This window comes from Anomalospiza imberbis, chromosome 9 (assembly GCF_031753505.1).
Source record: "Anomalospiza imberbis isolate Cuckoo-Finch-1a 21T00152 chromosome 9, ASM3175350v1, whole genome shotgun sequence".
Classification (NCBI taxonomy): domain Eukaryota; kingdom Metazoa; phylum Chordata; class Aves; order Passeriformes; family Viduidae; genus Anomalospiza; species Anomalospiza imberbis.
The window spans coordinates 29,905,377-29,920,839 of record NC_089689.1 but is presented as its reverse complement, the minus strand read 5'-3'; the positions used below and the strand labels follow the sequence as shown (position 1 = coordinate 29,920,839).

General features: G+C 37.7%; 1 protein-coding gene and 1 long non-coding RNA gene across 2 annotated transcripts in view; both read left to right on the top strand.

The window, feature by feature from the left end:
- Positions 1-15,463, top strand: part of LOC137478891 (uncharacterized) — a 369,499-nt gene that overhangs the window by 104,597 nt on the left and 249,439 nt on the right. The gene's annotated exons all lie outside the window — the stretch shown is intronic.
- The window catches only part of JAK1 (Janus kinase 1), a 35,283-nt gene continuing 21,180 nt past the window's right edge, over positions 1,361-15,463 (top strand). Inside the window, exons 1-6 of the mRNA XM_068199048.1 lie at positions 1,361-1,437; positions 2,216-2,414; positions 3,581-3,704; positions 13,466-13,616; positions 14,605-14,768; positions 14,909-15,242. Of these exons, the coding sequence (XP_068055149.1) occupies positions 1,432-1,437; positions 2,216-2,414; positions 3,581-3,704; positions 13,466-13,616; positions 14,605-14,768; positions 14,909-15,242 (978 nt within the window). The 5' untranslated portion in view covers positions 1,361-1,431. The remainder of the gene's footprint in view (positions 1,438-2,215; positions 2,415-3,580; positions 3,705-13,465; positions 13,617-14,604; positions 14,769-14,908; positions 15,243-15,463) is intronic.

Below are 15,463 nucleotides of genomic sequence, written 5' to 3'. Positions count from 1 at the left end.
AGCAGCTCTGTTGAAAAACAAGAAGCTGGATTTATGAATCTGGAAAAGGCAGTGGTTTTATATTCCCCCTCACATTTTAAAACATCTGGACAAATCTTTTTAACATTAGGCCCACACAGACATTACAATGTATTGAGCTTCAGTTATATGTGATTTAAAAGGGGGTTTTAATGAGATTCAAGTTAATAAATTTCACCTTTTGCATTTCAGTTTTATGGTGTTGTGCAGAAATAATATGAATATAATATTAATCAATATTAAATTATTTATAAATAACATTCATTATAGAAATAATATTAATACCATATTAATAACATTAATAATTTTCACCATTTGCATTTCAATTTTATGGTGCTGTGCAGAAAGAATTCCTGCCTTGCCTGCATATCCCAAAAATCACACTCTCCATTACTTCTTCCCCATATTATTGGCAGGGGAAAGTGTCAGGAACCTCAAATTCAGCATTCAAGTGGCAGGGATGGCAGAAAAATGCAATTTAATTGGGAATGTGTGCCAGGCTCTTCAATGTAATTTTTTTTCTGGGACAGGATCAGGTTTGCTGGGCTCTTCCCAAGCACCAGGGAGGTTGTGTGGCTCTGACTTTTCCCAGACTAAGCCTCAGGCTTTTAGAGCAATATTTGCTGAAGTCTGCTAGGCCAGATTTACTCCGCACTGGTGAAGCATAAACAATAAACACACATTTATTTCAAACACATTTTGGCAGGGATGGGGAGGACGGAAAAAGGGGGGATGGAGGCTGGAAGTGGAGGAATTTTCAGCCTCAGATGAGTGATGGGTGAGGGCTCCCAAACCAGCAGCACTGTCAGGTTTAGTTTGGACACATTTTAAATGATAATCTGAGAGGGGAAGGAAAAACAGAGAGCAGGGAAGATTTGGAATTAATAGCTAATAAAAATGTGAGGAATGAAGGCATGGAGGAGATGAAGCACAGAGGAGAATGTCCCTGTGGTGTCACAGCTGAGGCTTGTGATGAGAACAATTCCAAACTGAAAATAGGGGAAAATCCAGGGAATAACCAAGGTTTTCCTGGTTTTTTGGTTGCATCTCAGGTAGTGCCCCCAAAGTGTCAGAAGGGATCAGTGGATGTGCCCAGACTCCTGGGTGGTTCCAGGGACTGGCTTTGGCTGAGGCCATGTCTCAGTTGTTGTTGTTGTTATATCATTATTATTATTATTATTATTATTATTATTATTATTAATGGTAGTAGTAGTAATAATAATAGTAATAATCTCTGTTCCCTGGGATTGCAGGTGGAATTTTATCAGCCTGACCATTTCATTTGTGCCTCAAGCCATACAAAGTCATTCCTGATAATGCTTTTTTTTCCTTCTTTTTTCAGTCGGAGTGAAGCTTCTCCTGGGGAGAGCGAAGACCCATTTCAGTTGTGTAGAGGATCCCACAGGCACATAAATGCAGGTGTGTTGGCTTTGGGGGTTCATTTTTTATTTGTTTTTTGGTGGGAGGATTAATTTCACAAACTATAAAATTGGTGGTTTGGGCTTTCTAAAGCTTAGGAAAACATGGAGCAAAGAACCCAAATAACTCAAATAACTTTCTGCTCTTTCTGTTTAAGCACTGGGTATAAAATGCAATTTTATTTTGGGTCAGAGCTGCCCTGTTGTGCATCCTTGGCAATCTAAAAGCTCTTGCGTTAAACCTACTCAGTGCTACCCTTTCCTCCTGGACAGACAGAGAAGTAGTAATAAAAAATAAATGCCAATAAATCTTACAAAATACATCATGACTCATAAACCATCAGCAGTTTCAAACACAAAGGGTGAGAGAGGAGAAAACAATGAGAAATATTTTGTTGTTAAGGGGCTGTAAAAAATAGAAGCTGACTTTTTAAAAAAGGAAACATCAAATGAGAGCTGTTTAAGTCACTCAGGCTCAAGTGTTGTTTTCCAGCCAGCGAGGTGCTGAAGGATGTGAAAGTTATTTCTGCTTTGAGAAGAGAAACCTTGCAGAAAAGCTGTGGCACCACCAGAAGAGAAGGGAATGATCTGGAGCAGAGTTCCCAGAACCAGAATAATCACTGACATTTCTTTTTCCCCCTTTTCACCGCGTTGGTTTTGAATAAATCCCCACCTGAGGGTTTGGAGGCTTGTGTTGCCCAGCCAGCAGTGATGCACTTGTGTCCCGATAATTCCAACTGCCCTCACGTTTCCCTGTGCTCTTTTCCCTGCACTCCCAGTATCTCAACGTAAAAGAAGATTGCAAAGCCATGGCTTTCTGTGCAAAAATGAGGAGCACCAGGAAAAATGAGCTCAACCTGGAAGCTCAACACCAGGGGCTGGAAATCCTCTTCTACCTGCAGGACAAAGCCCCCATCTGTTACTCCAGCGGCGAGTTCACCTCGGAGGAGCTGTGCATTGAGGCTGCCCAGAGGTGTTGTGAGTATTTGGATTTATTTCAGCTCTCAGGGGCTGGCAGCAGCCAAAGGGAGGCATCCTCTGTGTGTCAGTCAGAGGAAGAGCATTCCCTGTCCCAATAAATCCCCACAAAGCTGCTTTGACCTCGTGTGCGTGCCTCACGTGTCAGGGGCTGTGCTGTGCTCTTCCCTCTGGGCTGGGGCTCAGCGAACCTGTAATTCCACAGAAAAAGTGGATTTAATCTCTGTTTGATCTCACAGCCCAGTGGGCTTTTGTATTTACAGTTCTGAGGTTCTTTCCCCATGGAACACCAAACGTTGTCCAGCTGCTGTGGGGTGAGAACAGGGGAACTGGCAGGAATTTTCCTGCAGCTCTCAAATGTTTTCTTTGCCCACATCCCCTGGATTCTTGTAATCTCCTTCAGCTCATTTGCCTAATTGCTCCTCTTCCATGGGAATGGGTGAAATTATGGACAAACCTCACCAAATGAGTGCTGATGTTGGTTTTTTTTAAGAGATTTAAGCACAGTGAGGGGTATTTAACAGCCACCTATTTATGTTGGTGTGCTCTTTGGGGGCTGTGAACCCACAGATGGTGCAGCTGTCCCAGCCAGAGCTGGGACAAGGAATTCCAACAGATCTGGGATGGAGTAAACATCCATCCCAAACAGATCTGGGATGGAGTAAATGCAAAGTTACAGCAGATCAGTCCATTGGTGTCAAAGTATGTTCTTAGCTGGAGCAGACCAGAGCATTTTCTGGGGTCTTTCTCTGTGGACCAACCAAGGCTTTCTGCTTGTTTGCCAAAACCTCCTTTCACCTCTGGGGGTTGAATTTAGTAATAAAATAAAGCTGAGAACAAAGTTGTGGGTTTGGTTAAACTCCCTTTTCTGTAACCTGGACAAGATGAAGGTTTTAAGTCATCTCCTTGAAGCTCAGACCTTGGGCAAAATCAGGATTTGAGGATCACTTTAACACCAGAAATAATCTGTTTAATCCACCCCAGAGCCCATGGGCTGAACCAAGGTGAGAGCTCCACCTCAACCTTTCCTCCCTAATATTTGTTTCAAGCTAATGCCAGTATCAGTTTCTTTTCATGATCCAATATTTGCTTTATGCTTTTGTGTTTTGGGGTGTGGATGTGCACTGGAGCTTTGTGATTCATCCATTTGTGTATTTTTGTGCCAGCTGTGTCCCCTCTGTGCCACAACCTCTTTGCTCTGTATGATGAGAACAAAAAGCTCTGGTATGCACCAAACCAGGTCTTCAAGGTGGAGGAAAAATCATCCTTCAGGCTCCATTATCGCATGAGGTAAGAGAAAACACCTGAAAAAAAAGAGATTTATTTATTCCTGAGCTCCCTGAAGAAGCAGGGAAGCAAAACCAAAAGCAGCGACTTGGTTTGCACAGCTCAGAGGAGAGATGAGCGGCAGGAGCTTCAAATATCTCCTGATTTCTTTGCATCTTTGGGGTTTCAACCTTGAAAAAAAAAATTGAAAAAGCACAAGAAGTTGTTTTCACAAAGCTGGGAGTGAACAAGGTCAAAGCTAATTGGAAAATGGGCTCCAAACCACTGGGTTTTGTGTCAGGGCTTTTATGGATGGATTTCCATTTGAAGTGTTCCAGTTCCCACTGAAATCAGTGGGAATTTTACTCCTCAAAGGAAAAGGCAACAGGCTGTTGCTTTTGGAATTCTCCAGGATTGCCAGGGGTCTGTGGGAAAACCTGGAAAAATCCAACCAGGAGCCAGGATATTGCCAGGATCTGGGGCTCAGAGGTAGCCCCAGGTGGCCTCTTGGAAATCCAGCACATGGATCTGGGGCTGAGACAGTGCCCCAGCCTCATCCAGGGGGAGTTTCACCCTTTTACGAGTTGTTAGAAATCTCATTCTGCACCACTTCTGATTCTTCTGATTCTGTTTCTGATGATTCTTCTTCTTCTTCTTCTGAGTCTTCTTCTTCTGAGTCTTCTTCTTCTTCTTCTTCTTCTTCGTCTTCTTCTTCTGAGTCTTCTTCTTCTTCTTCTTCTTCGTCTTCTTCTTCTTCTTCTTCTTCTTCTTCTTCTTCTTCTTCTTCTTCTTCTTCTTTGTCTTCTGAGTCTTCTGAGTCTTCTTCTTCTGAGTCTTCTGAGTCTTCTTCTGATTTTTCTTCTTCTTCTTCTTCTACTTCTGAGTCTTCTTTTCTTCTTCTGATTCTTCTTCTGTTTCTTCTTCTGATTCTTCTTCTATTTCTTATTCTTCTTCTGATTCATCTTCTTTTCTTCTTCTTCTTCTTCTTCTTCTTTTCTTCTGATTCTTCTTCTGATTCTTCTTCTTCTGATTCTTCTTTTGATTCTGATTCTTCTTCTGATTCTTCTTTTGATTCTGATTCTTCTTCTTCTTCTGATTCTGATTCTTCTGATTCTGATTCTTCTTCTGATACTTCTTCTGATTCTTCTTCTTCTGAGTCTTCTGATTCTCCTCCTCCTCCTCTTCTTCCTCTTCCACTTCCTCGTCCTCTTATTATGACTTTCCTTGTAGCACTATGAGCTTGAAATGCTCAGTACAGGAGAAAAATAGATGAAATAAACTTGGCTTGCAGGAATAATTAATGCAGAAACTTTAGGAAATGCACAGATTTCTTGGTTCTTCAAGGGCCAGCTGTAAGAAAATAACCTTGTAAATAATATCCCCACACTCTGGGGCCGTCTGGGCTGCAGGGAGATGCAAGGAGAGGGCTCTGCGATGTGGTTTTTGAGCTGGAAGTGTTCTTGTTGGATGAGCTGCTGCAAGGAAGGATGACTGATCTTTGCTTTTCAAGCAATGGTAACTCTTATTTGCGGAGGAGGAGGAGGATGCTGGGGTATTTTCCTTTGTGCGGGGATCGGTGGTCTCCAGGACGGTTTGGATGGATGAGATCTCTGAAGTCGGGTTGATATATGCTGTTTATTAGAAAGGGCGTGGGTGCAAGGGCCCTGCTTGGAGCTGCCAGGCACAACTCGTGGCAGGCCCAGGGGGAGAGGGAGAGAGAGGGAGCGAGGGTTCCAGGTAAGGGTACCAGGGGAAGGTCCAAGAGAGAGGGGGGGGAACAGGAACCAAGAGAGGAAGGTCTAAGAGAGAGGGGAAGAGAACAGGAACCAAGAGAGGAAGGTCCAAGAGAGAGGGGAAGAGAACAGGAACCAAGAGAGGAAGGTCCAAGAGAGAGGGGAAGAGAACAGGAACCAAGAGAGGAAGGTCCAAGAGAGAGGGGAAGAGAACAGGAGCCAAGAGAGGAAGGTCTAAGAGAGAGGGGGGGAGAACAGGAGCCAAGAGAGGAAGGTCCAAGAGAGAGGGGAAGAGAACAGGAGCCAAGAGAGCGTCCGGTCCCTCGGGCACACCTTATCAGGGGGCTTCAAGGTGGGCTGGAGCAGGACTTGGGCCAGTGGGGTCCCAGATCTCTGATACTGCAGGGGAGGGTCACAGGTGTGGGATGAACCAGACATTGGGGGTGAGACAGAGCATTCCATTTGACCCTTGGACCTATCTGCAGGTAAAGGGCGTTGTTTAATCAGAGGGGGATTGCTTTCAGCCTGGCTATACTATTGTTTTCTAGTTATTCAGTAGTCAAGGTTTGCTATTTCAAATCTAGTTCTCATCTCAATGTCTGGATTTTCCAAATCTTTTGCCAGGCAATCATATTTATAAGGTTTTCCTATTTCATCATCCCCAACACCTTTGTTCTTCAGTAAGCGTTATTAATGCCCTAATGCTGGCAGATCTCCGCTGGGATGAGGCTGGGCCGATAAACACCACGAAATAGCAGAACTGAGGCACTCTGGAAGGTTTTTACAGAGCTCAGGGTGCCCTGAGATCAGCCGCGGTAACAAAACCCTGAAAAATCACAACTTCTGGGGTAATGTCCACCTGGGGGATTTCCCCTGCGCCTGAAAGTCTCTGTTTTTCTCAGAAAAAGGTGACATTTAAAGTGTAGTTGTGAGGATTTAATCCTTTTAATTATTAAAAACGTCGAATTAATGAACAACGTTTAAATATATTTAATTTTTTAATAATTCACTTTAAATTCAATTAATTAATTAAGAACTTTGGATTCTTAAAAACCAGTTTTTGCTGCGTTGGGTGTTTGTGTTTCTGCTCTGGGTGAATGATGGGAGGACTTTCCTTAAAATTCCCTGAACAGCTCCCTGTTAAAAATAATTCTTGGCCGTTCATAACCCAGCAAGGTGATTTAAGATAATGAATGGCTCCAATTCTTTTGTTGTTTCCTGCAAATAATTATGAACACAATTAATTTATGCCGAGCTTTATTTTCTGTATTTTTTCCTGTTGTACCATTTCAAAGAATGAAGCCGTGGAAGAGCCACTTTAATTTTAATTAAAATTCCATAATTAAAAGTTCTGGTGGTTTATTATTTGTTTTGAAATTAAAAAAAAAAAAAAAATATTATTTTATTTTTTTTCCAGCTTTGGAGTTGGGATTTGAAGTTTGGCAGGGAAATCTCTTTTGTCCCTTGTACTCCACAAATGAAAATGGACAAACTTTGGGCCAAAAATATGGATTTTCAGTAATTTCAGATGCATTTCAGAAAGAGTTAAGCACTAAAATCCAAAGATTCCCATTTCCCCAGGAATGCACTCATGGTCTGGTGGTGTTTTGTTTTATTTCATTTATTTCTATTGTGGCTTTTGGGTTGTGAAACTGCTCCCTAAATGAATTTGGGTTTTTCTGAGCTCTGCTGGAGGCAGAATTCCTCTGGGAAAAAGGAACATGGTCTGGGCTTGTTTAATAGAGCAGTGGATTAACTGTACATGATCATTCAGAAATGATTTTTTAAATTTTAAATTTTTTTTAATTGAAAAAAATGAGTTTTTTTTTTATTTTACATTTTTAAATAGAGCAGTGGATTAACTGTGCATGATAATTCAGAAATTATTTTTTAAAATTTAAAATTTTTTTAATTCAAAAAAATTAGTTTTTTTTTATTTTAAATTTTTAAATAGAGCAGTGCATTAACTGTGCATGATAATTCAGAAATGAATTTTTTTTAATTATTTTAAAAAATTAATTTTTAAATTTATTTTTATAGAGTGGTGGATTAACTGTACATGATCACTCAGAAATTATTTTTTTAAATTTAAAATTTTTTTATTGAAAAAAATTAGTTTTTTTAATTTTAAAATTTTAAATAGAGCAGTGGATTAACTGTACGTGATAATTCAGAAAAGAATTTTTTAAAATTATTTTTTAAATTAATTTTTTTATTTCTTTTTATAGAGTGATGGATTACCTGTACGTGAGCATTCAGAAATTATTTTTTTAAATTTAAATTTTTTTATTTAAAAAAATCTTTTTTTTTTTAATTTTAATTTTTAGAGCAGTGGATTAACTGTACATGATACTTTTTTTCAAATGAAAAACCCCAGGATTTTGTAATATCCTGGAGTCATTGCTCACAGAGGAGGGGAATTAACTCTTCCGTTGCTGGGTTTGTTTTTGGTGTGGAAAAGGGATCCCGTTCCTGTCCGGAGGGATTTTGGAAGCATTGTAGGGTTTTGTGGCTTTGTGTAATGTTTTTGTAGCATTTTGTGGATCCCTGTAGTATTTTTGTAGCATTTTGTGGATCCCTGCAGTATTTATGTAGCATTTTGTGGATCCTGTAGTATTTTTGTAGCATTTTGTGGATCCCTGTAGTATTTTTGTAGCATTTTGTGGATCCCTGTAGTATTTTTGTAGCATTTTGTGGATCTCTGCCGTATTTCTGTAGCATTTTGTGGATCCCTGTAGTATTTTTGTAGCATTTTGTGGATCCCTGTAGTATTTTTGTGGCATTTTGTGGATCCCTGTAGTATTTTTGTAGCATTTTGTGGATCCCTGTAGTATTTTTGTGGCATTTTGTGGATCCCTGTAGTATTTTTGTAGCATTTTGTGGATCCCTGTAGTATTTCTGTAGCATTTTGTGGATCCCTGCAGTATTTTTGTAGCATTTTGTGGATCCCTGCAGTATTTATGTAGCATTTTGTGGATCCTGTAGTATTTTTGTAGCATTTTGTGGATCCCTGTAGTATTTTTGTAGCATTTTGTGGATCCCTGTAGTATTTTTGTAGCATTTTGTGGATCTCTGCCGTATTTCTGTAGCATTTTGTGGATCCCTGTAGTATTTTTGTAGCATTTTGTGGATCCCTGTAGTATTTTTGTAGCATTTTGTGGATCCCTGTAGTATTTTTGTAGCATTTTGTGGATCCCTGTAGTATTTTTGTGGCATTTTGTGGATCCCTGTAGTATTTTTGTAGCATTTTGTGGATCCCTGCAGTATTTCTGTAGCATTTTGTGGATCCTGTAGTATTTCTGTAGCATTTTGTGGATTTGTGTAATATTTTTGTAGCATTTTGTGGATCCCTGTAGTATTTCTGTAGCATTTTGTGGATCCCTGTAGTATTTTTGTAGCATTTTGTGGATCCCTGCAGTATTTTTGTAGCATTTTGTGGATCCCTGCAGTATTTCTGTAGCATTTTGTGGATCCCTGTAGTATTTTTGTAGCATTTTGTGGATCCCTGTAGTATTTCTGTAGCATTTTGTGGATCCCTGCAGTATTTTTGTAGCATTTTGTGGATCCCTGCAGTATCTTTGTAGCATTTTGTGGATCCCTGTAGTAATTTTGTAGCATTTTGTGGATCCTGTAGTATTTTTGTAGCATTTTGTGGATCCCTGTAGTATTTTTGTAGCATTTTGTGGATCCCTGTAGTATTTTTGTAGCATTTTGTGGATCCCTGCAGTATTTCTGTAGCATTTTGTGGATTTGTGTAATATTTTTGTAGCATTTTGTGGATCCCTGTAGTAATTTTGTAGCATTTTGTGGATCCTGTAGTATTTTTGTAGCATTTTGTGGATCCCTGTAGTATTTTTGTAGCATTTTGTGGATCCCTGCAGTATTTCTGTAGCATTTTGTGGATCCCTGTAGTATTTCTGTAGCATTTTGTGAATCCCTGTAGTATTTCTGTAGCATTTTGTGGATTCCTGTCGTGTTTTTGTAGTACTTTGTGGATCCCTGTAGTATTTCTGTAGCATTTTGTGGATTTGTGTAATATTTTTGTAGCATTTTGTGGATCCCTGTAGTAATTTTGTAGCATTTTGTGGATCCTGTAGTATTTTTGTAGCATTTTGTGGATCCCTGTAGTATTTTTGTAGCATTTTGTGGATCCCTGCAGTATTTTTGTAGCATTTTGTGGATCCCTGCAGAATTTCTGTAGCATTTGTGGATTTGTGTAATATTTTGGTAGTATTTTTGTAGTATTTTGGTAGTATTTTTGTAGTACTTTGTGGATTTCTGTAGTAGTTTTGTAGTATTTGTGTAGTAATTGGTGGATTTGTGTAGTATCTGTGTAGTATTTGTGTAGCATTATGTGGATGTCTGTAGTATCTTTGTAGTATTTGTGCAGCATCTTGTGGTTTTCGGCAGTATTTTTCTAATATTTTGTGGACTCCTCTAGTATTTTTGTAGTATTTTGTGGATTTCCGCAGTATTTTTTGGATTTGTGTGGTATTTTTGTAGTATTTTGTGGACATTTGTAGCATTTCTGTATTATCTTTGTAGTATTTTGTGGACCTTTGTAGCATTTTTGCAGCATTTGGTGTATTTGTGTAGTATTTTTGTAGTAATTTCTGGATTTCTTTAGTAGTTTTGTAGTATTTGTATAGGATTTGTGTAGCAATTTTGGATTTCTGTAGTAGTTTTGTAGTATTTGTATAAGGTTTTTGTAGTATTTTGTGGATTTCTGTAGTATTTGTGTATTTTTGTTGTATTTTTGCAGTATTTTGTGGGGTTTTTAGTATTTTTGTAGTATTTTGTGGTTTTTTTGTAGTATTTTTGTAGTATTTTGTGGGTTTGTGTTTTATAGTAAAGAAAGTTTAAAATTTTAAATACCTAGAGTTTTAAGATCTCCCCTTCTTGTTTGAATTATGAATAGTGTATTGAAAACACTGTTAATTATTTGTTGTGTATATATTTGATCGAATTTTATATTTTATTTAAGTTATTACTTAATAAAAAATGTACAATTCCACTGATTTTTATACTTATAAAGGAGCTTAAAATTTATAATTTTTTATAAAATGATATAAATTATTTACAAATATATATAGGTGGGTGAAATACAAGGGTTGGAATTTTTGTGTAATTTATATTTGTGTGGGTTTGTTTTTTTGTTGTTTGTGGAGTGGTTAGTGGTTTTTTTTGTACTTGACAGTTCTATATCTTTTATTGAAATGCATTAGATTTTGTATTTGATAAAACACAAGTAAACTTATGTTTTTGTAGGGATTGGAGGATTTAAAAAAAATTTGGAGGTGAAGAGTGGGGTTTGATAATAAAATATTTTATAATATTATAATAAATAGAATAGATTACAAAATATTATATAATAGCATATTAAATAATACAAGAAGCAATATAATGTCATGCAATATAACATAATGGAATATAATGTAATGTAATAAAATGCAATAAAATGTAATGTAATATAATGTAATAAAATGCAATATAATATAATATAATATAATATAATATAATAATTATATAATATTATATTATATTAATATTACATGAATATTACAATAGTATTATAATATGTTATAATATTATATTATAAAATAATGCATAAGGATAAATTATTATATATAATTATGATTATATATTATTACAAGGTTATTATAATATTATGTATTATAATATTGTAATGTTATATATTATATTATATTATATTATATTATATTATATTATATTAATTTTATAATATATGGTCATAATTATATATAATAATTTGTCATTATATATTATTTAATAATATATAATTATAAGATAATACTAGAATAATATAATATAATATAATATAATATAACATAATATAATATAATATAATATAATATAATATAATATAATATAATATAATATTTATTATATTATATTATATTATATTATATTATATTATATTAATATTACATTGATATTACATTAATATTACAATACTATTATATTATTATAGTAATATGTTATAATTTTATATTATAAAATAATACATAATGATAAATCATTATCTATAATTATGATTATATATTATTATAGGCTATTATAATATTATGTATTATAATATTGTAATATATTATATTACATTATATTATATCATATCATATCATATCATATCATATCATATTATAATATATAATCATAATTATAGAATATAATTTTTCATTATATATTATTTTATAATATATAATGAAAAGATAGTACTATAATACTATAATATTAATAGATTATATTATATTATATATTATTATATATTATAATTTTATAATATATAATCATAATTATAGATAATAATTTATCATTATATATTATATTATTTTATAATGTATAATGATAAGATAGTACTATAATACTATAATATTAATATATTATATTATATTACATTATATTATATTATATTATATTATATTATATTATATTATATTTTTATAATATATAATCATAATTATAGATAATAATTTATCATTTTATATTATATTATTTTATAATGTATAATGATAAGATAGTACTATAATACTATAATATTAATATATTATATTATATTACATTACATTACCTTATATTATATTATATTATATTATATTATATTATATTTATTACATTACATTACATTACATTACATTACATTACATTACATTATATTATATTATTATATTATATTATATTATATTATATTATATTATTACATTATATGACATTATATTATAGTTTGGAGATATGTAAGATAATGGTGAACAAGGATGGAAGATGCTGTGAGGCAGGGCTGGGTCCTGCTCCTGGAGCTCAGGGCACAGTTGCCTCCCCAGCTCACTTGGGGATGGGGAAATTCGTGTTCCTGTTCCTGCTGCGGAAGTGAAATTCCCAGAGTCACTCCCAGGCAGCCGCGGAGCTCTCCGAGGAAAAGTTTCTCCTTTATTCACTCATCCCTCAGACAATGGGGCTCCCGTGGTTGTTGTGGCTCTCAGCGTCGTGTTAATCAGAGCAGTTAATTAGGAAAAGGAGCAAAGTCTCCTCTCAATCCCACACAATACACAATAGCTTGCTCGTGATTGTTTTCAGGAAATAACAGAAGAGCTGGAGTTATTAATTCTGACTCCTCTTCTGCAGGAGGACAGGGAAGCAAAGTCATTTCCTCTGGATTTCAGAAGGATTTGCTTTGCTCTGCTCTCCAGGCCTTGGCCCAAGGAGTTCTTGAGTACCCTCTGGTTCCTGTCAGGAGTTTTTGGCACAGTTTTGGGTTGGAGTTCCTGCCTCAGAAGAGCTCACCTGAAAATATTCATTTTATTTTGCTGAAGATCCTGACTCTGCAGTGAGGCTGAGCCACTCCGGCCTTGACCACTGGAAATTTGGGGCTTTATAAATGTCAATCCCAAACTGGTTTGGACTGGGAGGGGACCTTAAATCCAATCCAATCCAAGCCATGCCATGCCATGCCATGCCATGCCATCCCAACCCAGGGACACCTCCCACTGTCCAGCCTGGCCTTGGGCACTGCCAGGGATCCAGGGGCAGCCACAGCTGCTCTGGGAATTCTATTCCAGCCCCTGCCCACCCTCCCAGCCAGGAATTCCTTCCCAATATCCCACCTAAATTTACCTTCTTTCAGCTTCCAGCCATTCCCCGTGTCCTGTCCCTCCCTGCCCTGTCCCCAGTCCCTCTGCAGCTCTCCTGGAGCCCCTTCAGGCCCTGCCAGGGGCTCTGAGCTCTCCCTGGATCCTTCTCCTCTCCAGGTGGACATTCCCAAATCTGTCTTTCCTTACAGGACAGGTGCTCCATCTCTCTAACCAAAAAAAATAAAAAATAAAAGGAAAAAACCCCTAATAATGCACAATAATTGTATCATTTCCCCCCAGTTCCTCAGGCCAGGAACGTGCTGGAATGTTGGACCACTTAACCTTCAGGCAGAACTTTGACTGATTCTTGCTTTGAACTGCTTTGCTTTCCAAAACCCAAATTATCTTGTGGAAATGGAGGCTTTTCCCAAGAAAGGTTTTTCAAGTGTTCTGACATTTTTGGCAGGTACTATTTCACCAACTGGCACGGGACCAGCGAGAGCGAGCCCTCGGTGTGGAGACACTCCCCCAGGAGGGCCAAGGCCTATGACAAGAAGCTGGCCCCGGAGGGGACCCCCATCCTGGATGCCAATTCCCTGGAATACATCTTTGCACAGGTTGGAGCTGTCTCTGAGGCTGTGTTCCCATAAAAACCGCTTTAAAAACCTCTTTTTAAGCTCCTAAAATACACATTTTGTATCCTGTTAGTAGTGGAAAGGGTTTTCTTTTTTGCTGCTGCCTGGTGGAGAGGAGAGAATTTGCTGCATGAAGGAGGTGTAAAGAAACTCTCCCAAGAAGGGTTTTATTTTTTATTTTTATAGATATTTTCTTCTAAAGTGAAATATTTGTGTTTATAGACGCTGTCCATCACCTTTTGTGGGACATTTGCACAGAGCTGGGGCTGGAGGGGAGCAGCAGCAGAGGGAAATCTGGCAGGGCTGGGTCCTTTTAATGAGGTTTTTTTACTGGGTGGTGTTAAAGATTGATAAGCGTTTACTGCTAACCCCATGGTGATAAAGACTGATAATCTCACTGCAGTTTTGCTCTCCTCTTGTGCCTTCCAAAGTTTCAAACCAGAAGCTGTCAGGTTTCACCAAAAAAAAAAAAAAAAAAGGGAAAATTCAGGTTGATGAAAGAGCAAATTGAATGCACTGAGGAAATCCCATTTACTGTTGATTCTGAGTAGAATTCCTGCAGGATTTTCACACTGGGAAGCACAAGGAAAGAGAATTCCAGGAAAACATTAAAGCAGCAAGGCACAGAAGTGTCTTTGCTCTTTGATAACCAAACTCTTTCCAGGCTGTCCCAGAGCAAGACTTGGCTTAAAGATGAATCCTTGAGAGGCTTTGGATGGGAAGGACAGGGATAAAGCAGAGACACAAAGTTGGTTTTGTGGAGCAGAAAATAAATATTGGAGGTACTGAAAGAGGCCAGAGATTTCTGTGTTTATTTTTTTAAAAATTGAATTCTTGGTGGGCTGATGTATAAAAGAAGGGGAGGAGGTTCCAGCTTCTCCTTGCCCAAGGATCCTGGGATGAATTCCTGGCTCAGGGACAACTCTGGGAAGGACCAAGTGGGTAATTTGGGTTTTTTTCTCCTGTTAAGGGCCAGTATGACCTAGTGAAGGGCCTGGCACCCATCCGAGATCCCAAAAACGACCAGGAGGTCCATGAGATTGAGAACGAGTGTCTGGGCATGGCTGTCCTGGCCATCTCCCACGATGCCATCAAGAAAAACATGAAGCTGCCGGAGCTTCCCAAGGACATCAGGTGAGCTGGGATCCATCCTTTGTCCCTGCTGGCTCTGCTGCTCTCCCAGGAGGAATTGAATTGAATTGAATTGAATTGAATTGAATTGAATTGAATTGAATTGAATTGAATTGAATTTAACCCCTTGCTTTTCCTTGCAGTTACAAGCATTATATCCCTGAGACTCTGAACAGGACCATCAGGCAGAGGAATTTCTTGACCAGGATTCGGATCAATAACGTTTTCAAGCATTTCCTGAAGGAGTTCAACAACAAAACCATCTGCAACAACAGCGTCTCCCCACGGGACCTGAAGGTGAAATATTTATCCACCATGGAGATCCTGACCAAATATTACGGGGCAGAGATCTTTGAGACCTCGTTTTTGCTGATTTCTGCTGAGAACGAGATGAATAAATTCAATTGTGGAGACAACGAGAAGTACGAAGTGATGGTGACGGGGAACCACGGCATCCAGTGGAGGCTCAAGCCAAGTGTGAGTACCTTGAGAAATGGAATGAAAGGGGTTTTTTGGGACACGGCACCTGCTGAAAGATGGTTGTGGTCTTCAAACACTGCAGAGCAGCTTTTTATTGGAGCGGCTTTGACAGGATTGCAGGATTATCCGGGTTGGAAGGAGCTCAGGAGGTTCCAGCCCAGCCCCTTTTCAGGCTTAGTTTGGAGACCAGACCAGGCTCAGGACCCAATCCAAGACTG